The 22806-nt window shown below is 40.9% G+C and overlaps 1 protein-coding gene across 1 annotated transcript in view; it reads right to left on the bottom strand.

Moving 5' to 3' along the window:
* The window catches only part of ABCG1 (ATP binding cassette subfamily G member 1), a 59608-nt gene that overhangs the window by 9531 nt on the left and 27271 nt on the right, over nucleotides 1-22806 (bottom strand). Inside the window, exons 2-9 of the mRNA XM_009283000.2 lie at nucleotides 11455-11572; nucleotides 10557-10689; nucleotides 9090-9140; nucleotides 5114-5259; nucleotides 4329-4452; nucleotides 3129-3243; nucleotides 2282-2430; nucleotides 1997-2098 (exon numbers count right to left, since the gene is read on the bottom strand). Coding sequence (XP_009281275.1) covers nucleotides 1997-2098; nucleotides 2282-2430; nucleotides 3129-3243; nucleotides 4329-4452; nucleotides 5114-5259; nucleotides 9090-9140; nucleotides 10557-10689; nucleotides 11455-11572 — 938 coding nt within the window. The remainder of the gene's footprint in view (nucleotides 1-1996; nucleotides 2099-2281; nucleotides 2431-3128; nucleotides 3244-4328; nucleotides 4453-5113; nucleotides 5260-9089; nucleotides 9141-10556; nucleotides 10690-11454; nucleotides 11573-22806) is intronic.

Below are 22806 nucleotides of genomic sequence, written 5' to 3'. Positions count from 1 at the left end.
CTCTGCAATACAGTATTCCTACAAGAGGTATGGAAGAACGAAAGAAATAGTAAAATTTGGAACAACTGCAAGCCTTTACAGTTGAGCAGGAAAAAAAAAATCTGAAAACCAACACTGTTCTTCAATCTATGCATCAGAAAATAAGTTACAATTTCCCCTTGGTGGAGACGAGGAGAGGACCATATGATCCACGGTTAGTGCTCACACACCTCTGAGATATGCTCTCCAAGCGTACCAGAGACATTCTGATTAGCTAGTTGAGCAGTGTGGAGAATGTGAAGCTGTATGTACGCTTTGGATTACAAGAGCCCTCCCACATGAACATGTCAATTTATTTTAGACCAAATATTTGGTACTAGACTAGATGTGTGAATTCTTACAGATTACAACTTAATTAATCCTTGAATGACAAATGCACTATAATGTAAAACAGCAAGGGAGAAGAACAAGTTACGGCAAAGAAATGCACTGGCAAAACAACAAATGGGCATAATATATATGGTCTGGAAATAAGAAGATGCTTCCTAACCACTAGAATCGCATAGTTCTGCCGTATCTTCCCAACCAGAGCAGTGGGGAAAACAGCTGATTGCTTTTACTATGGCATTCAATATAGTGTTTCCCTTTCTGAAAGGGAAGGAATACTGTGGTTATCTGACAGCGGAGGCTTGGACACAATGGTCCAGTAGGTTTCTTCCAAGCCTGTAGTTCTGTGTGGACATGTCTACACTGGAAACGGCAGTGTCCTAAAGAGATACCTGCCCGGGTGCAGGCCAAAACCATTGTAGCTGCAGCATCTGGAGCTCAGTGAAGCTCAGCTTACCCTGCGCAAGGGTAACTTACTCATGCTGTGCTCCACATGGCTCAATTGCTTTTGGTTTCCAAACTACCTCATCTGAATTCACCATATGTCCGCCAGTATAGATGTATCGTCTGGCTTTCTCCTTTTCTAAGGACAGATATGTCAAATTAATGCATCAATATATATTAACGTATATATTGTCTTCCCCCCCCTCATGTAAAGCACTGAAAACCTTCCAACACACAGAAAAAGCAGCAGACAAACCCTCCTCAGATTTATCAAACTGCAAATTTGCCACAGAGAAAACCACTTGGCCAACCAGTACCAATTATACTGTACACGGGTGAGTTCCCTGGACAGGTGTGCACGTAAGGTCTGGTTGAGGAAGCTCATCTTAACTCACACCTGTTAATGAAGGAACAATCCTATCTAGAGGACATTTCAAAGCATCAATCAGACAATGTAAATAGTCCTATCTTTTAAATTCACAAGCAACTCACCTACTTAGAGATAAGAAAAACTTCCTTGAGTAAAAGAAAAAAAAGTCCCATTGCATTTTGTTAATGCAAACTAGGCACCCAAAACATTTAATGAACATACATGAAAACTGCAGGGTTTGGGATTTTGAAGGGGGTTGTTTATTTTTAAGAAAAAAGGTGAAAGAGATGGTTTTTTTCCTTGGGAATGAAGAGTTTCATTATGATACTTACTTCAGCTTGATATTAAATGTATGAAAACAGATATGTTCCCTTTTCAGAGAAGCAAAATTTTTAGTTATGAATTTTCTGTTTCAAAAATAAAGACTTTAAGTATTAAAGTCTTACATCACACTGAAATTATCATCTCTGCCACACTGAATTTTCTGGAAAAACTGATTTTGTGACATACCAGTACAACTTCTCACTCACTTTTCAGTAGGATAAATAACTGAGTAAGAGACCTGCCAGCACAGAGGGGATTTAAGCTTTAGGTTTTTAGGCCAGATGCTTCTGAGTTCCTCTGAAGAAAACTGTTGTTCACAATGGAGATGGTACAGTTAATTGCAAGACTGAAAGACCAGTCTCTTTCCTTTGAAATTTTGTGATGATCTTCATGTGTGGGCTGTTGGACAGGACCTTTAAGGCGTATTACACTACCTCACAACCAACTGAACAGACCTTTTGGCTACAAAAGTTATTATAACGGCAGTCTTACCGAATCCCTCATGATGGTAAGAAAAGTTCTTTTGAAGAGGATACAGAACTGGGTTAGGCAGCTGGCAGAGAAGCTGTGGCAGCCTTCTGTGGAGGAGGAATCCTGCGGAAACACATAAAAGAATAAACTTCTTTCTTTGCAGTATCTTGCTTGGTTTTCATTCACAAAATGCCACTCTCATCAGCTGAATGTGCCCAGAAACCTCCTCCACTGACCGAGGATTTAAATTCTCTTCCTCCCCCTCCAGCCTCAAGCCATGCCCATTAGTTGTGATATACAAAATACCTCTTCAGAAGGCCGGTGCCAGAGGAAGGGATTCAACTCATTCTCACCACCAACATCTCTCTTGTAGTCTGTGTCACATATCCTGTCCCGTACTGCCCGTACCAGCCGGCCATTCTGGTCTCCATATTCACCGGATGCTACTTCCATTACTACAAAAAACAGAAGGTAAGTTACTGGTTTATACTACTGGCTAGTCACAAGCCTTATTATTAGATCCCCTTGATTCTGTAGCATTGACAGAAACAGGAGTTTTGTCTAGAACAGGCTCTAAAATGCCACATGCAAATTCATATGTATATACACATAATTTAAATGTATCTTTCTACAAATCTTCAGAGAATTCTCTTCATCCTGGAAGTTAAATGAACCATTTTAGATGAAAGGCAGTGAATATGGGATAGTCTTGGTAATAAAAAACTACAAAAGTCTATTTTTGTGGCCCTTAGTGCTTCTTTGGAATTAAGAAACAACAATGAAAAACCCCTCAATGCTATTAGCTGTACAATACCACAGTGGTATTGTTCAAGATAAAAAAACAGAACACTGGAGCCACTTTGAAAAGCCACTAAGATTAATAACTATGAAACACTAAAGAATATGTTTTATCTTTCATTTCCTGGACCTGGACTTCCACCAGAGAGAAATATTCACTAGATTTTACCACTAGATGGCATTCAAATTACTTAGAAAAAATCAGAATAATTTTATTTTGAATTTTGATACATATATGTACACATGCACATACGTATATATGTACAAAAGTATAAAACACACCATGGTCCCCGTTACCCTGAACGTGCTAATCGAATACAAAATAAATTAAATAAACTATTCAAATTGTCCTTACCAAAATCTGCCGGATTGTGGTAGGTTGGGCAATTCAACCCCAAATCTCTCAAGTAAGGGACTAGGTTTAATACCTTCCCACGGTAAATGCATTGACCTTGACTTAAAACATAGAGCTGGAAAACAAGGCAAAGAAAAGAAAAAGAAAAAATAAAAAGAGAAAAGAAAAATGTGAAATAGTATCAAAATATTTGAACCTGCTATCTGTATGACAGCAACCTATGAACCTAATGACCTTTTCTTGTCCCTGTGGGAAGAACACCTTGGGAAGATTTGTCACCACTTGGAACTACCTTTGCATGGAATTATAACTAATGGAAAATGAAATGCTTAAGGTTTGAATTCTGCAAACATTCCCTCCAGGACTTAAAGCACATTAACACAGAAACAGACTAATTCCAGCCTTAGACACATGCTGAAAATAGGCAAGAAACTGTAGAGCTGAGCCATCTAATTTCCACACATTATGGATATTTTGGGCTGGGAGATGAGGCTGGTGAATGCAGGAATGGAAGGAGAGGTGGAACAGCAGAGCAATGGGAAACAGCCTCATTATTCTTACCTTTAGCCACACTATTGACTTTAAATAAACCTCCTTGCCAGACTGGCAATCTGCAAGAGCTTGTTCACCTATGGTGCAGTAGGTTTTCTCTTGGCTCTCACAGGTCTAATTTAAATCTCCTAACAAGATTAAAGTAAATTTAAATCTAACCTAAACACACATGGTCCACATCCTGTTGTTAGGTTGGAGAAAAGATCTCCAACTGACTTCATTTCAATTATTATTATTTCACATGAATAAACTCTTCTGAATTTACACCTGTGCAGCTAGGATGAGAACGTGTACTAGCAACATTGCAGACATTGGCACTAAAGCTCTCTTGCTTTTAAATTACTCTAATTTACTTTACTGACAGCCCTGTGCCCAGGAGCAGTGGTGGGTGAAGGCATGAAAATCGCAAGTGCGATAATCATGATTTCACAAACATATCAGCCAGATTCTTTAAAAACATTACATGTAAATAATGGAAACAGGCAGAAGGAGAAAAAAAAAATCAAAAAGTATATTTTGCTCTTATTTATTTAATTTCTTTATTTGATTTGGAACCATAGACTAGAATTATTCATGTTTTTACTTAAAGAGTGTAGCCTTAAAAGTATAACCTACCTAAACCACAGATAAAAAGTTTGAGAATAGTACCTGATCAAACAACTCGAACAGTTTAGCACTGGGCTGGTGAATTGTGCAAATGATGGACCTGCCACCCTGGGCTAAAGCCTTCATCAGAGAGACGACCTGAAAACATGATGCACTATCCAAGCCGCTGAATAAAAAGAAGGAAGTTTGTTATCCACAGGTTCATAGGCACCACTCAAAACTAGCAGACGTATTTGCTACTTTGGTCTCTTACTATTACCCTTTTATAAATTTTATCATATGCCAACCTTAGGCTTGTATTTTTCCATCAGTCTTTCAATTAAGTTGGAAACATGCATGAGAATGAAAAAGCTGCCTTAAGGGACTTCTACATTTTAGGACTGCAGATTTAAATGCTCCCAACTTTAATGAATAGATACATATTCATAGCTCTCCCAGCCTCCTCCTAGACTGATCACAGAATTTGATTCTAAATATGCTACATTCGTTATTAAAAGTCACACTTTAAAATGCTTATATTCAAGTTATCTTTGCTTGAAAAAGAAAACTCATGCTACAATCTGAAAAGATTTTCCTCTCTGTCTTCCTTCCTGTTTCAGTTTGTGTCTCCCTTAAAAATTATTCATAGTCCCATGGTCCGGCGGTTACAGCAGTGACCCAAGTCACTAAGTAGCCAAATCAAATTATTTCTTGTGGCCTTATTCAGTACTTACAGGCAACACAAAATTAGCCTTTTCCAAGGACTTAGAGGTGAATAACCTTTCTGCAGCACTGTTCTACTATATAAAGCAGTATTTGTCTATCTTTCATTTTTGGCCTTGAAGTACCTGGTTGGTTCATCAAAAAACATGACAGGAGGATTGTTCACCAGCTCCAAAGCAATGGCAAGACGCTTTCTCTGGCCTCCAGAAAGACTCCCAGTCCTCGTATTGGCACATGTCAGCAAACCAAGGGCTGTCAATATTTCTTTTACCTAGAGGAAACACAACAGTGCGTCATTTAAATTTGTTAGCACGAAAGAAAAGCCTCTTTACTGATTTTCATGGAGAATGTAAACTAGCTCATGCTTTGTTTCACCATCCATACACCGAAGCCTTTGCCCATCTAATGGACCATTTATTAGATTCAGTGGGGCTTAACAGCCTACCATTTACTATTTTGACCCAAATTCTACCTGTTTGTCCTACATGACCTGTCTCAGTAAGGAAGCCTTGCCTGTGAAAATGGAGTGGAAATGAGTTCTTCTATAGCACTCCTTGGATATGGCACCGATATCAAAAGAGCTTTGCATCATGTGAGGAGTTACTACACAGTGAAACCAAGAAGCTTCTTTCAACAGAACTTCTAGGCTGTATTTACAAGGGGCTGCAGAACTGTATAACAAGAATCAGTGGTTTCTATGAGCCGCAATGACCTGCTCTTATCTCATCTGTTCATCACAGTCTACTCTGTATAAAGTGCGGCCATTGATTTTAAGTGTTTTCATTCTCCTCAGAGCCAATTCAGTTGTCACACGTACTCTCAGATGTTTGGGACTTCCTCAAGGCACGGCCTCAGGAAGGGCACAGTTTGTCCCAGGGTCTTTGGAGCAAAAGGAGAACAACCCCAGCTGCTATGAATTTTTCTGTTTCAGTGATTGTAGATCCGGCCTGGTAGCCCTATATGAGGAAAATAGCTCTTTGGCATCAGTAAAAACATGGACATAAAAATGAGTGAATCCAAGCTATGCTGCTCATGCAATTAAAAAATCTACCACTTAAAAGGCAGAAAGAAAGCCCAGACATTTAATACTTCACTGAAGTATAGGAAAAGGAGCCCGTCATTTTTTAAAGTAATAGTTGCTTGGGTGGAGGAAGTTTTCCAGAAAGCGTGGCTAACATGGTAAAAATTGGTTAGACCAACCAGGGCCTGACCCTTCACTTGTCCTGATTTTGATTTCCAGGAGCTACCTCTCCCACTAAGAGGGGGTGAAAAAAGAACAAAACCCACTAAACCTCGTTCTCAGAGAGAAGAGCCCAACTACCTCCTTCCCTTTATCTCTAGGAAGGATGCTACGGGACACGGGCAGCACAAGCTAGGTCAACTAGAAACTTAAACTATGGTTCACTGCAGGATTTTTCACTTGTCCCTGTTTTAAACGAGCATCAGTAATCTTGCTAACACAAGTGTATAAATTCAGAAAATTTATCTATGATAAACATTTACCTTACAATTTTCAACAATAAAATGAATGATCTAGTCCAGCACAGGCCAGTAACACTAACTAGAAAATGACTGCTCTTCTAATATGTGTTGAATAAATGCATACAGCACACGTTTTTCCTCAAAGAGCTGTTTGTAATTACAGTGACAGTGTGAACAAGTGAATTAACTTGCTTGGCCTAACTTACTAAAGTGTATATGAATTAAGACTTTCAAAGTACAAATAAAATTAACAGCTGTTTCTGAACAAATGTATTTTCCAATAAAAAATCTGTGTTTAGCTTGTTTAAAAAAAAAAAAGTATTTGAGAGAATCAAAGCAATCTTAAGCTACCAAACATATGTTGATTCGTCTTAAGTTTCCCTCTCCGGAGCTCCTTCTGGTTTTCAAGGATTCTCTGAGATTGAAGAAATGCCAAATGTTCCAATTTGGAAATAAATACAGATAAAAGACAGGCACAGAAATGGCTGCTCTACCTTTGAAGTTGCCATAGTTTTCACATTTCAGGCAAAGGGTATACTTTTCACCAGGTGGGTCAGAAGTAGTGTCACCTTCTCCTTTATAAACCTCTGCTTAAGAATCACATGCAGCTACTGTCAGAGGCGTCTTTTACTAGAATAAGAGACTCCTCTGAAATGATTAAGTCCAACAAGTCAAGTTCAGGCCTCCATCAGATAAAAAAATGAATTAAACTGGCATCTGGGGAGGAGCAGGAAGCCTCTCATATTCCTGAGACAGCAGGCCACAACTTTCTCATGTCCATGCTCCAATCCCACTCTTGTGTCCCCTCATCTCCTCCTTCCTCCTGCACAGCTTGGTTTCCATTGAGTCCTGCAAGGTGGCTTCTTCCAGTCACCTGCATGATTTCCTAATTTGCTCACGGAGGGTCTCCTCAGTGCATGGCTTTGGGAACACAAAATGCACCAAAATGAAAATCTCACCCTTCTTTCTATTTATGAAAAAGAACACTGAAAAATCATGGAAAGCCCAAAACTTGAATTTTACAAGAGTAATGATAGCAAAAACATTGGGAGCTTCCTATACCAATAGTAACTCCCTTTTCATTGGTGGGACAACTGAGCTGCTAAGCCACTAGAAGTCTTGTCCAGAGTAACACACGTCCCTAACAAAGGTAGAAGGAGCAGCCAGCTTTCTCGGAAGGTAAATCTCAATGTTAGCCATGGGGCCATATTATCACATGAGCTGCATTAGCCCTCAGCATAACCCCCACATAAGAGAGGCTTCCTCCTTGAGGAGGCAGTGTATGAGAGATCATACCATCTCCTTGTTGGTGCTGCCTTATGCTGGACTGAAACACAGCTTGAGGCCAGCCAAAACACCTCCAAACACTTTCTGAACTACCGTTTCACTTTTCACGACTCTCTCAACAACCTGAACCATCTCTGCTTTCACCAGTGCCATGATTTTTTGTTTATGTTTAGCTCCAGACATTACCCGCCCTGGGCATATATGGTTTTGAAACACGCTGTGCAGCACCGAACTGTTCCTCTCCTAAGCTTTGGCATGCTCTGCTAACTCCACCCAAGCACAGAGAGACACCTGAGCTCTGAGTGTCCTTAGGAATACACAGGCCCAGACATTTTAAGTGCAGAATGAATGTGTTGAAAAGGCACATTTCCAGCCCTTTAAAGTATAACTGAGGTAATCAAATTCAGTTAAGAAAGCTGCCTCATGCACAAGCTAACATGTCAGAAGCCATTTTGTCTGGTCAGACACCTCCAAGGTATTTTCTTTAAAAGGACAGCCCTGTGTCAGAACAAATGACTGGGAGGAATCATGGCAATCAGATGGGTGAGAGGAGCACACTTCCTAGTGCAGGTCCAGCTGGGTTATAGGTCTCCATGGGCAAAAACACACCAGGACTTCTCTCCCACTCAGGAAAGTCATATGTCAGCCGCAGGCAGAAGCAGGACAGTGCAGCGAATGTGCAAGAGTAAATGGTGCAACTCATTCCCAGTGTTTTAGAAAAAATATGTGCATGTTTTAGCCCGGTTTCCTACTTGTCCAAACCTCGGTCACCCAACACAGCTTCAAAATACATTAGTCTGTATCTCAACTGCAACTGCATTAACTTGTCCAGTGCAACAATATGCCCACCAGCATAGCCATGAAGAACAACGCTTTCAAACACGAGCACAGAAATTTCTGCAGCAGTTACAAGAACTGCTGAGTTTTTCATTAGTCCTTGGAATAATTAAGGCCTACACTCACCATTACCAGACATGACTGATTTATCTCACCACACATGAGATGCCTGAGCCCTCACACATGCATGGACAAGAATCTAAGGTGCTAAGGTACATTAAAAGGAATCCTACAAAACCTGTGTTTTTACCTGATTTTATTTCAGTAGATCTTTTACAATTATCTACTCAGTCTCATACTGAAAGCAACTTTCACAGAGACTGTAGTAAACATTCCCTCATAATGATAGCTGTCAACTTTGAGGTTATGATTTATTCTATCATTACAAGTCCAATGCAATTCAATGTTAGGTAAAAATGTCTGCTTTACAGAGCTCACTTCACAGCCCTCTTTGGCATCCCCCAAAATTCTCAGTTTGCTGGACAGTATACATACCATTTCTCTCCTGCCTTCATCTTTCTCTTGAAGTTTCAGATGAGCAGATACCTGGAATGCAATACAATGGAATTTGATTTTGAACTGGTCTGAAGCACAACAACCAGTTACCGTGGATGTCTCAGGCACAGCATCCCAATGTACCATTTAAACAACTTCTTTCAACCCAGTCAGGAAAGTTTAAGTTGAACTATAATATTCAAATCACAAGCATCACATACGCCTGTGCAGTAGGTAACTGAGTATAATCTGATTTAAGCAATCACTCAAGCATCTGACAAAAAGCGTATTAGAAAAGAAAAGCCATCCTGCAAGTCAAAGAGGTTGCGAGGAAGATGGGAGAGTCATGTTTTTTGCACAGCCACTAACTTCCCAGGCAATGCTAGCATCACAGTTTATTTGCGCTTCATCCATACCATAATGATAACTAAACTCTGCCATTCTCCCAGACGTGAATAAATGAGTACAGAAATAAATAATCTTGTGAAAGATGTCATCTGCTGTCCTAACAGGCAGCTCCACAAAACATTATGATTAACCCTTATTAGAAGCAATTAAACTGTTAAGTAATTATTTTTGTCAGAGCCTTGATTGATTAATTTAGACAGCAATTATCATCTGGGCCCAATTCTACAAAAGTGGCCCTATGGGATTCTGACTACAAAGTTCAAGTAAACAGAACTTCTTCCTCACAGAGAAGTGCCTTTGCAGAAAATTAGCCACATAAAAACTACAGTGATTTCTTCTGACCTTAAAATTTGTGAATTGATGCTGGCATACAGCAGAAGCAACCTTAGCCTTATTTTGATAACATCCTCTGAGAAAAACTGGCTCATTTCTCCAACTGAGCAACAGGCACTTCTAGACTGATTGATCAAGCTGGCAATTAGTAAACTTCTTGATGCTACGAAAAACAGTAAGAAGAATTTACGTTGCCTGTAAGTCTTGGGATTATTCTGTTCCTGTTGTTTTCCTGTGAAGAACTGGAAGAGATTTTATACAATGCCTTTTCTTTAATAAAGGCACAAAAGAGTAGAAGTAGCAGAGAGACCACGCTCAAGTCAAAATAGCACTTTGCAGTCAGAACATGGAAGATGGGGAGAAAGAGAGAGACAAGGTTACTCATCCACCACCCAAGAAAAAAGACGGTCCCTACAAAGGCTCATTCTGTGCAGAATTTCAGGTTCTATTCTCTAGGACGTCTAAGGAGTAGAGCCTTAGATCTTCTTCCAAACCATAAAGCTGGTCACAAATTGAAAACCATAAAGCTAAAGAGGCTCAGACAACCCCTAGAAGGATGAGCCTGAAATGGAATTCAAGGCATCACCAAAGTCCAAGCACTTTCATTGAGTGGGATCAAACAGAGATAACGGCTCGTGGCATTACCAGGAGTAAGAACATGTGCACAATACACACAGACTTTTCCATTTTCTCCCGCCCAAATAAATTTAGAGCAACAAAGCTCACCATCATAGCTTCCTGGACAGTCAGATGAGGAAGGAGCATGTCATCTTGCATGATGTAGCAGGAGACTTTGCGAAAAGAGCGCAGGTCACGAGGCTGTCCATTGATGAGAATTTCTCCTTTCATTCCCGTCTCTCTGAAACAAACCAAGAAAACAACCAGGGGTGAATCTTGCCTTCACTTGTGCTGCCACCAGGCCTCAGTATGTAGAAGTCTGAGGTAATTATTGCCCACTATGGAATAAAACTGTTAAAGTGGATAGAGATCAATTTATTTCATGATTACGCTCTCTTTCATTAGAGGCTTCACACAATGTTGATGAAAATTTTACTCGAAGTTAGTACAAACTGTGTGCTGTCTCATATGAATGTCTGAAAAAATATCAAGCCATTCAAGTGATTTTTTTTTAGGTTTCTCTATCCTGTTCCTTGTGCCCTAATGACAACAACACAGAGACACTTTGTATTTGGCCATACAACAGGGGATTCAGGAAGATGAACCACAGTCACTTCACACATTGCAGTTTGGTCAAGAAGACATCAACACTATGAAAGTGGTGAGTAAAAAGGGTCATTTTTTTCAAGTGTTTATAAAATGTGATTTAAAAAATATCACAAACATAAGGTACTGAGTCAGATTAGTTACACAACTAGAAAGGAGAAATTTTTTTGTGTTTTGGACTTTAAATTGCTTCCTATTTTTGGATCAGACTTGTTAACAGATAAATCCTAAGTGACCAGAACAGGACAAACAGAAGAATATAAGCAATAAGAATCTAATTCAAAATCTGTAAAATACCTGTTTTCTACAAACACTGGGGTAAGATTTCTTCTGCTATTGTCTCCAAGGAGCCATCATGCTAGGTGATCTTATCTTACTTGGGATTTTCATTGTTACTGACCTGTATCCTGCCAGAATGTTCATGAGCGTTGACTTCCCAGCTCCTGAAGGACCCATAATTGCAACAAGTTCTCCACTGCTGAACTTCCCTGAAATTCCTTTCAAAAGGGTCTTATAACCTGAAAGAAGAAAGAAAAGTTCACTGAACCCTTTGCAATCATGTCTGGGGGGCAATGAAAGTTCATTTCCACTAAACAATGATGACAAATGGGCATTAGCAGGTACCTGCTGAGAGGTTGATGCTAAGATCAGCACACTGCAGTAACTATCGAAAGCCAAATTCTGAGTGGGAGCGGCAGCCTCCTCCCACTACACAAGTAGTATGGTGGGATTACAGGATCACACACTCTTGATTCACTGTAGGAAAATTTTCAAACAGGGCTAAGAAGCCTTGCTGCCATTTTCTAAGTGTCTTCTCAGAGTATTTTACTAGGATGCTGGTGTCTCTGTTAAAATATCTAATACTCCACAGCTAACGTAACTCCACAGCCTTGGAGCAGACTGCCCTCCAATCACTGCAGCTTCAATGCCAAAAGTCTGCCCTCTCACCAAAACAACAACTTCCTGGAGAGTAACAGGCATGATCTCAAAGGCAAAGCCCCATCCTTTTGTTCATTCCCTGCTAAAAGAGGTATGACAAGAAACACAGCAAAGGGAGACACACAGGAAAAGATGAACCTGCTTCATTCTATTATCATCAGAACTCTAAAGGCTTGTCTAGACAGGGAGACTGACCACAATAACTCTGTAAAAATAATTCCTAGGGAAATACTTATTCCAGATTAAGAACATGCAGGTTTTCTTCTCGTGTAGATTAATCCACTTCAGAAGATCATGCCACAATAATTATGTCCTCAGGCAAAGCTGTTCTAGAATAACCACACCACCACCTTCAAATATCTCACCCTAATCCTGAGTAAATTACCTTTGTCAATAAACCTTAATTTAAACCCCAAACTCCATGTTACTCTAGGTGTAAGCAAACTGGACTCCAATGAGAATTCCAGATTTGGACTTAGCTGCATCGATCTTGTCCTGCATGATTCCCATTTTAAGGCATAAGGACTGGGTGGGGAGGGTGGAGAGAGCCCTGACCACATTTAAACTTTTCAGGATCTCTTTCCCTTTTATTTTTTTGCTTGCTTACTTTATTTTAATTACCAGTGCTTTTAGTTAAAACTTTTAATAATAAAAAAATCTTAAGTAAGGTGTCAAAAAACAATCTCGTATGTTGAAAATGTTTCTGTAATTAAATTAAAACTGAAGGGTGGAAGATCCATTTACATGCAGTGTTGGGATGGGGCAATCCATTTTGCCATATTGGTGCATATTCAGGCAGCATTTATACTCCACATGTAAACTATCCCAGTCCTGTGATTATCATTAGCATAGGTTGTAGCTGGAATGTTGAAATGCTGTAAAAAAATCACATTGTCTGCAAGCTGCTAGCAAATGAATGGTGGATTATCTTCTGATTTCTCCTTCTTCCTAACTCCATAATTTCTTGTATTCCTTTCATCCCTGCTTAGCATTCTCTTTAAATTTTCTTCTTTTCTCTAGGCTCAGTTCACACTCTTTCAATGCCAGAGAGAGCAAACTTTTGCACCAAAACCATTAATGTCATGCTGCCATGGGCTCTCCCAAATCCACAGCAAATACTCTTCTCTGAGCATTCCCCAGCCCAGGAGGAAAGCAGTAGCCACAAAAACTCTCTCTAGAAATATTTGATCCTACTGTTTTCATGGCAAATGTCCTAGAAAATGTAATGGACCAAATGTATCAAAATAATAGTTTTCTTGAGTGCCTTTTTTTAAACAGGCCAGTAATTTTTCACTATAAAATCTTGTCCTGGACCTGAATGAAACAACTTGTTTGGAAGCTACAAGATATCATGGGTATGAAAACAGCAGTGTATTCACATTGCCTGTTTATGGCACAAGTCCTAAGAACAAAAGCAAAGACAATCTATCAAAGGGAACAGCTATTTCGAAGAGAGAAATCCGTGGCACCCCGACAAGGTCAACAAGCTTGTCCCTCACCCCAATGTCACCATCCAAATCAGCATTTGAAGACAAAGTGCAAGGAAGAGATCAGACCTTTCAAACATGACAATATTTACTAAATGGGATCTAGAGAGACAAAGTCCTTCATACTTTCCCTTAAGTGTAATGAGAACCAGTAACCTCCCAAGCCTATTAAATATGTAAGGGACCCAAACATTAGACTTTACCACCAATTATTTGCATCCACCACACACAGAAGTTATACGCAGCTGGGAACTCTTTCTCACACTGGTCAAAAGCTGGCCAAATTGGCCTGTCATTAACTTCCACTGGGATGGGATTTCTTTCACCGGGTCCCACATGTAGTGCACGGGGTAAAGTACTCACTGGTGTCTGTCTCTATTCCCTGTCTGCCCCACAAAGCAGTTCAACATGACAGAACATCACATGGCAACTCCATTACGACAATTTCTACTGTACGGGCTTGTTCTGACCCAGATTTCCAGGGTAAAGGGTTCTTGTCAAGAGTTTTGCAATAGTCAGCTCATCATGACTTTTAAGATCAAGACAGTAAATATTGCACAAACTTATAGGGGAGCATAAAGAACGTGTACTGCCATGAATACTGAGGGAGGTACAATCTAAAATACACACTCATCATCTGAAAACATGTATCAACATACATAACATTACCTAAAACTGATGCCTTTCCTCTCACTACATATGACTGTGAGATTTAACATTACATCTACTAAAGTCACTTTTCCAAACATAATTTCACAAATGATAATCAGTTTACTTTTAATTGCAGTATCTTCCCCCCTCATTACCTCCACTTGTTTCTGCCCCTCTGATGGAGATTTCCATTTTAAGTATCCGGCACAAAATGTTAAATCAGAGCGGGACACATCTCTGCAACTCATTTGCAAAGCAGCAGAGAAACATGATTTAAGAAGAAATAGAAAAAACCTATGAATTTTAGATCAGGATCCCAATCATTGGCATTTTACGTTGTTACAAACTCAAAACCATCTCTTCTTTTGACTGGAAGCACATAAGAAGCCTTTCTATTACAAAGGTTAATTTAGCAAACCCACAAAAAGATTTGACACTGCAGCAGTAGCATGATGCCCAGTATAATCCTTTACAAGGAACTGAAGTCCATAAGTAACTACAGTCTTCTCTTTCAGAATATTGAGGCTAATATTGAGGCTAATCTTTAACTGAATCAGTTGACCTAAAACTTCTATATTGGGTCACATGTCTTTCACAAGAAACAGATTATGCATTTGGAGGGGATTGTATTGTTACAGTACAGGGACTGTTTCATATCCATCTGCCATATATTAGGAATTTCTGACCACCTACAATCCTGGTTTACCTGACCCACCTCGTTTTCCTTAGGCCACCAGTTCATTGAATCATAGAATCATAGAATCATAGAATCATTAAGGTTGGAAAAGACCTCTAAGATCATCGAGTCCAACCATCAACCCAACACCACCATGCCCACTAAACCATGTCCCTAAGCGCCGCATCTACACGTCTTTTAAATACCTCCAGGGATGGGGACTCAACCACTTCCCTGGGCAGCCTGTTCCAATGTTTCACCACTCTTTCAGTAAAGAAATTTTTCCTCACGTCCAATCTAAACCTCCCCTGGTCCAACATGAGGCCATGTCCTCTCATCGTATCACTTGTTACTTGGGAGAAGAGACCGACACCCACCTCGCTACAACCTCCTTTCAGGTAGTTGTAGAGAGCGATGAGGTCTCCCCTCAGCCTCCTTTTCTCCAGGCTAAACAACCCCAGTTCCCTCAGCCGCTCCTCATCAGACTTGTGCTCCAGACCCCTCACCAGCCTCGTTGCCCTTCTCTGGACACGCTCCAGCACCTCAATGTCCTTCTTGTAGTGAGGGGCCCAAAACTGAACACAGGATTCGAGGTGCGGCCTCACCAGTGCCGAGTACAGGGGCACGATCACTTCCCTACTCCTGCTGGCCACACTATTTCTGATACAGGCCAGGATGCCATTGGCCTTCTTGGCTGCCTGGGCACACTGCCGGCTCACGTTCATGTTCATGATCCGTGCAGCAAGGAGTTTTGGTACCCCAGAGTTTAATGAAAGGCTGAACCTCAAAGCGAACTCACCCCAAGATGGATGAGTATTACAGGCCATTCAGTTCAAGCACCACAGTGGCTGTCTCCTTTTGGACTGGACTTACATCAAGACCAAGTTTAGCATCATGACTTTCAGTTACTTCTCTTAAAACTGTTTTGATTTCCAATAGAAAATAGTTTCGATCCTTTCAGTTTTCCAATGTCCGCTCCTGGAGTTACTGCGACCTCACCCTTAAAAATATATTTAGGGGTTGATGCCCATGGGAATCCAAATACCAGTTTTCAAGAACTACTTAAAATACAGATTTGTCAACAGGATATTAATACACCATCATCAACCAGAACAAGCACTCAGCAACTTTCTCAGTCCAACCCACTAAAAATAGACTACAAAAAGTAAGAAATCAAAACTGAAACAGAAAATTCAAGTGATACAAAATTTTTTGGTCTTGATTTCACCTCACATTACATTCCAGAGTTCAGCTGCTTCTCCCAGGAAGCGAAATGTGTTTCATTTTCTGTGGTAGGATTTCCCATTGAAAGCAAACTCCAGGCACTGTGATATTAGACCAGATTTGCAGCCAGAAACACGACTGGCCTAAACAGACCCCCATTCAAGAGGCGGATTTCCCTCACCGCCTGGCTGCAGCACAAAGCCCACAGCAGCCCCTTGTTTAATGAGCTGATCGAGAGTGACCTCCTTTGTATTGATGAAGATACTAGGGGTGCTCTCGTTGTTCGTCACCAAAATTTTTGCTAATGGATTCAGCAAGGGAAAAACATGTTGATGGTTTTATCTGCTTCCTCGTGGGTTCTACAAGGATTTCTGGGGAGATCTGGTTTTATCATTCTCACAAAAATTATGATTAATCTGGAAAGAAGCAAGCCACCCCCTTCCCCGTACTGAGGGTAGGAGCGCATGCTTCAGAATGTCTCTGAATCAGCACCAAAAAAATCGTAACTAAAACTCCTACCCTTACAGTGAATTTCCTCAGGTAAATACCGTCTCTAAGTTTTTGACTAAAATGCTTCATTCATTTGCATTTCATTGCCAGTAATATACTCATTTGTTACTCAGAAATGTCACACAGACTCCTAGAAGTTTCTAGGCATTGTAGCCTAACTCTGCATCCGTCAATAGGCACCAAAGCCCATCTCAGGTCCCAGGTGAGCACAGCAGGCTTTCCCTGCTCGCTGCAATTAGATCAGGATTTGCCCTTCCCAATATATCTGAACTGTTTCTCTTTCATCACAAGCTCTTCTGAAGGCAGGAAATAGCTGTTGGTACACCACAAGTACCCCTGGCCCGAAATTGCTTAAAGGTTTCTCAGAAAATTCACTATAGCAAATATGTAACACAGGAAATTTCAACTCAAACAGCTCAAGTTTGGCAAAACTACAAATGACTGAAAATGGAGCCACAAAATAATCAGTGTTTGGCACATAAAATGTCAAAACCAAAGGCATGATAACCTCCTCTTTCCACACTCCCTACCTGCAGCCAGGTAGAAGTGCACCATTTCTTTATTAAAAAGGACTATATTGTCAAGTCTTTTTGTGGTGCTTTTTTAGATGGGATGTGATGTATTCCTGCTCAGAAACACCCACCTGGAAATACAGAAGATGCCTCTGGCAAGTACTCTGTTACTAACCTGCCTTACTTCAATGCCTTCAACAAGCAACACACTTTTTAAACAGCAATTTAAATACACAGATTTATTCATTTACAGTACCATCAGTCAAATTGTTTGTTAAATCATGAGGAGAAACCGCAGCAATTTCTTGGCACTGTATACTGACCCTGTTCCATTAAAGAAACTCCATTGCATTTTCCTATTCTAAAACTTACAGGCTTAATCCTCAGCCCATTTCCTCTTGTTTCAATCAAAAAAACTATGCCAAAGCCCAGGGAATTCTCCAACACAAAACCCAAATAAGGGAAGTGGAATCAAGACGCCACATCCACACCTTTCCCCTTGAGGCAGGAGTAGAGAGTCCTCCTATTATGGAAAAATGCTCCTAGCAAATCCATGACTTTGCTGCTGCCCCAGAGATCTACCATACCCACACCTCGACGGGTAAAGACCATTCCCTGGACTACCTACTGTGCAACAACGCAAGTAGGGGAAAACCAGACTAAACAGGTCACATATCATACTAAATGGAAAGTTAGTGACTTATGGATGAGAGAAAGAGCTTGCAGAAGTCCATCCAGATGTGGAAAACATCCTTATGGTATCTGGCAGACACTTCATTTGTAGACTCTTTAGATTTATATCAGAAAACTGAACAGCTGGGGAATGCTGGCAGAAACTCCACAGAGAAGCACAAGATGAGAAACACACACAGATAACAGCCCAAGGCCAGATTTACACTAGAAACATTTGTAGATGTAATAAAACATTAGCTAGGAAACATACTTCTTTCTCATTTTTACACCAGCAAAAAAGCTTTTTCCATATACCTAGATGTAAATATATGTGTATATATGTGTATATATGTAAATATATGTAAATATATACCAACAAGAAGTCCCCTCGCCCAATCCTTCTCTAACTATTATTCACTTTCTGCATCTCAACTCTTGTTCTCACCCCTGAGAAGAAGCCACTGTCATAGCAAAACATCTACACATTTACTGGTAGAGACTATGCCGGCCTGCTTCATCTAACAGAGATTTATCCCCGTGGGGCAGGGGTAAGCAAGGAGTGGCAGCACAGAGATTTACGTGAAGTTCCTGGAGAAAGCTATCCCATATCACCGTCCCATGGAGTCTCTCTCGGTCTCCTCATGCTTTATTTCCTCTGTCCCCGCCCTGCACTGAGTGAGCACCTTCCTAAACCCCAGAAGCAAGTATGCACTTACAGAAGACCAGCAGGTTGGCGCTGCAGAGCACCGAGGGCAGTGACAGTAAGTATCCTGCATTTATTGTGCTACTTTGTGGAGTGCACAGTCACGACCACATAGTTTATTTGCACATGAAAAGAGGTGCAGGTTATAGAATCATAGAACAGTTTGGGTTGGAAGGGACCTTTAAAGGTCATCTAGTCCAACCCCCCTGCCGTGGTCCTCTTCTTTGCACATTGGTAACATAATTGTGCATGCAAATTAGTTCCTGATGATTTACAGTTCCATTTTACAACTCAGCAGTCACACAGCCATCCAGTTTGTGCATGTAAACGTGATAGCTGTACACATACCAGGAGATGTGCGCAGTGACTAGTAGCTATTCCAAGGTGGCGGCCCACTTTGTGGGTTTGGGGCTATTTGGAGCATATAGTTTCAGAAGCAGCTTACAGCAATAGAAGATGATGTTGTTACTGAAGTGGGCAGTGGGCAGTGTCCTTCTGCCCTTTCTTCCCAGGACACCTTCCCATCACTTTCCCTGAGCTGGCTTTCAAGTGCACCTACACAACCAGTGAGGACAGCAAGCCCCGCCACCTGGAAACCGTTCCTGGGAAATTAAGAACAAAGAGGGATTGTTTCCAGCTGCATGGGCTGCAGGACTGTCACTGCCAGGACAAGATGGCACAGTTTGCAAGCAGGGCGGGGAGGTAGGACAGCCCTTTCAGCAGCTGGGGACCTTCCAGCAGTTTGTGCCACCCAGGAATCCGTCTCTTGAGATACCTTTTCTTTTCCATTCTGAAACAGAAATAGGACTTACAGTTAAATGGAATTACCCCTTATGCACAATTCACGCTGGGCCATTCAAACCGTTTCATTCCAAACTGGATTGCTTGTTTGCTTTATTTCAGTATGAAACAAAAATTAAATCACTTCCCGATGATAAGATGAAGATACTTGGGGCTTTTCACCTAAATCAAAGTTAGTTCAAAGCCACGGTGTTTCCATAAATTGGCATATCATCAGGGGGATGTTTTCCATATATTTCTAATTCTGCTGTTAACCAGCCAGGGCACCGTGTTCCCCACTCACTACATGAGTACAGAACGCTTTCCTCTCAGTGCTATAGACAGGGTTTGTTAATGTTTAAGTAAGAGTTTGTAAATTCTCAGATGAGAGGGATTATCTGTATCAGTTGATAATTATTTACATAATTTGAATTAAAAAAAACTCTTGATGGGGATTATTTAAATGGACATTTCTTTCCCAGGCTCCCCACTGAGTTCAAACAGGCTTAAGTTAAAGTAAATTACAGGTACCGATACTTGGGAAGAAAAAGAGGCATCTTTTAACTACCAGAAAATGTGTGGGACAGAAACAGCTTTCCTGACAAACAGAGTGAAAAAATATATTGCTTTAATTATAGGAACTTTCCTAATTGTATATTGGCCTGAACTGTACCTCTATAAAGCCTGGGGGGCAAAGTCACACTAGAAATAATAAACATGTTTAAGGTAACTGTCTACCAAATAAAACCTATATGTAAACTCACAGGTCATTGGTTCATGGCTTCCACCATCATTTGTGTATCACAACTGAATAAACCTTTTTATGAATCATTTTTCCACTTTAGCTTTAGAATCCACACATCCATATATTTCTATTCTAGTCACATGCCTCTCAACTAGAACAACAGGATTTCCCACCGTCAAAGCTCTGAGCCCTGCTTTAGGACAATTAAGGGACTTTACAATTGTAATGCATTCTTGTACCTTGCCTCAGAGAAACGACCTTCACTATGTAAATGTCTATAAAACAGCATGCCAGGCACCAAAACATCAGGACAGAGAGGGCAGAAAAGCTAAGTGAGCGCTTGAAGTAACCAAACCACACTCCTTCGCCTCAAAGTCCTTTCCAACCCAGAAATGAGGAATCCATTCCTCTTAACCTAAAAATGTAAGTCTTTCATGCTTTAAAAAAAAAAAAAAGAAATCCCCCTGGACAGCAAAGCTCTTTGTAGTGGACTAAACTGCATTTCTTAACATAGCCCACAACCAGGCCTTCTTAAACATACTGATCTTGATCCACAGCCGATTTCCCACTCAGTGATCATGGGACGGATTATTCATAACTCAGATGAAGAGCTTAGCCCATGCTCACAGCGAGCCTTGTAACGTTCTATCTACCTAATTTTATACATCTAAAAGTTTGACACTTAACCTGAATTCATTGTTTAGGACCCATAAATAGAGAGAAACAGGCACACCTAACAGGTAATTAATTCTACCTGTTTTGCATTCCTATTCTGGGAAGGGATAAATAACCCTCTGGAAATGCATCTTTCTCTTAACTATAGTGGGAGTTCAGGACAATTGGCTTAGACTAGACACCAAACCTCTAGATGCTGTGACAAATCTCATCCTTTGCCAACAAAATAATGGCTGATTTCACTATCAGTCACAAAATGGATATCAAGACATTTTCTGTGTTTTTTAAATGTCAGTTTGATCATGGTCCCTCATTCGCCTGCTCGATTGCAGTAATTAAGCACACAAATGGCACACTCAAAATCTTCAAGTTGGATTGGCACTCCACACGTTCAGATGCTTCCTATGAACATATCACGAAGAGCACCTGCCCATGTTCAGGATGTATGAATGTATCAGACGTTGTGTTTTTACTTTATCATTAGTATTTAGCACTTACTTCGTGCTCTGATAACTGAGGACAGTTCAAATCTCTACGAATTTTTGCTTCAAGCTATCTACTAGGTCTTGTTTAATATCTTTATTGATGATCTGGATGAGGGGATCGAGTGCACCCTCAGTAAGTTTGCAGACGACACCAAGCTGGGCAGGAGTGTTGATCTGCTCGAGGGTAGGAAGGCTCTGCAGAGGGACCTGGACAGGCTGGATCGATGGGCCCAGGCCAACTGTATGAGGTTCAACAAAGACAAGTGCCGGGTCCTGCACTTTGGCCACAACAACCCCATGCAGTGCTACAGGCTTGGGGAAGAGTGGCTGGAAAGCTGCCTGTCGGAAAAGGACCTGGGGGTGCTGGTCGACAGCCGGCTGAACATGAGCTGGCAGTGTGCCCAGGCGGCCAAGAAGGCCAATGGCATCCTGGCCTGTATCAGAAATAGTGTGGCCAGCAGGAGTAGGGAAGTGATCGTGCCCCTGTACTCGGCACTGGTGAGGCCGCACCTCGAATCCTGTGTTCAGTTTTGGGCCCCTCACTACAAGAAGGACGTTGAGGTGCTGGAGCGTGTCCAGAGAAGGGCAACGAAGCTGGTGAAGGGTCTGGAGAACAAGTCTTATGAGGAGCGGCTGAGGGAACTGAGGCTGTTTAGCCTGGGGAAGAGGAGGCTGAGGGGAGACCTCATCGCTCTCTACAACTACCTGAAAGGAGGTTGTAGCGAGGTGGGTGTTGGTCTTTTCTCCGAAGTAACAAGTGATAGGACAAGAGGAAATGGCCTCAAGTTGCGGCAGGGGAGGTTTAGATTGGATGTAAGGAAAAATTTCTTTACTGAAAGAGTGGTGAAATATTGGAACAGGCTGCCCAGGGAAGTGGTTGAGTCCCCATCCCTGGAGGTATTTAAAAGACGTGTAGATGAGGCGCTTAGGGACATGGTTTAGTGGGCATGGTGGTGTTGGGTTGACGGTTGGACTCGGTGATCTTAGAGGTCTTTTCCAACCTCAATGAAAAGAAAAGAACACAGCACTGTATTGGTAGCACTTGGTTCAAACTTAACCAGAACATCTCAAAGCCTGAAAAATCCAAATGTGCTTTGGAAGATTAGATGTTAATCTAAAGCTAAATGTTTGCAAACAAACTTTAAAGCAGTTTTTGAATTTTGTTTGTGTGGGTGCCTAAGATTTGACTTCTATCAGTGCACTTCCTTTGCACTAAACATATCAGCTAACTTCCTTCTGTGGCAAATCAGTAAAATATACAGTAAATTGTAACCTAAAGAGAGATCATAAGCCCCCAAGCCAAGATTTATGACATGAAATCCCTAGTTACTGTAGGCCATGTTGTATAATAAAAGAGAATGCCTTGATGAGAAGATGGCAATCCAGATGAGAAATTTGAGTCCTAGCAGAGGGAGAATGTTAAACCAAACTGTAGATTATAAAGAATCTGAAAAGTCCCTTTAATTTCATTGTTCTCTCAGATCCCTGGACTAGATATTAAACTTATGCAAGACATTGGATCTGACAGTCCACATTGTGCAGTCAAACAAAAAAAGCCCTGACTAAGTAAAGATTTCACTCTTTTGAAACTTCGAAATAAGAGTTGTGTGCACCATGCTCCTTCTCTATTATGCAGGCTGCTCATCGCATTATTTTAGTATCTGAATACTGCTTTTCTTCAGCATAGCTGATT

This window comes from Aptenodytes forsteri, unplaced genomic scaffold, assembly GCF_000699145.1.
Source record: "Aptenodytes forsteri isolate BGI_AS27 unplaced genomic scaffold, ASM69914v1 Scaffold2, whole genome shotgun sequence".
NCBI classification, from domain to species: domain Eukaryota; kingdom Metazoa; phylum Chordata; class Aves; order Sphenisciformes; family Spheniscidae; genus Aptenodytes; species Aptenodytes forsteri.
This window is presented reverse-complemented; position numbering and strand designations above follow the sequence as displayed.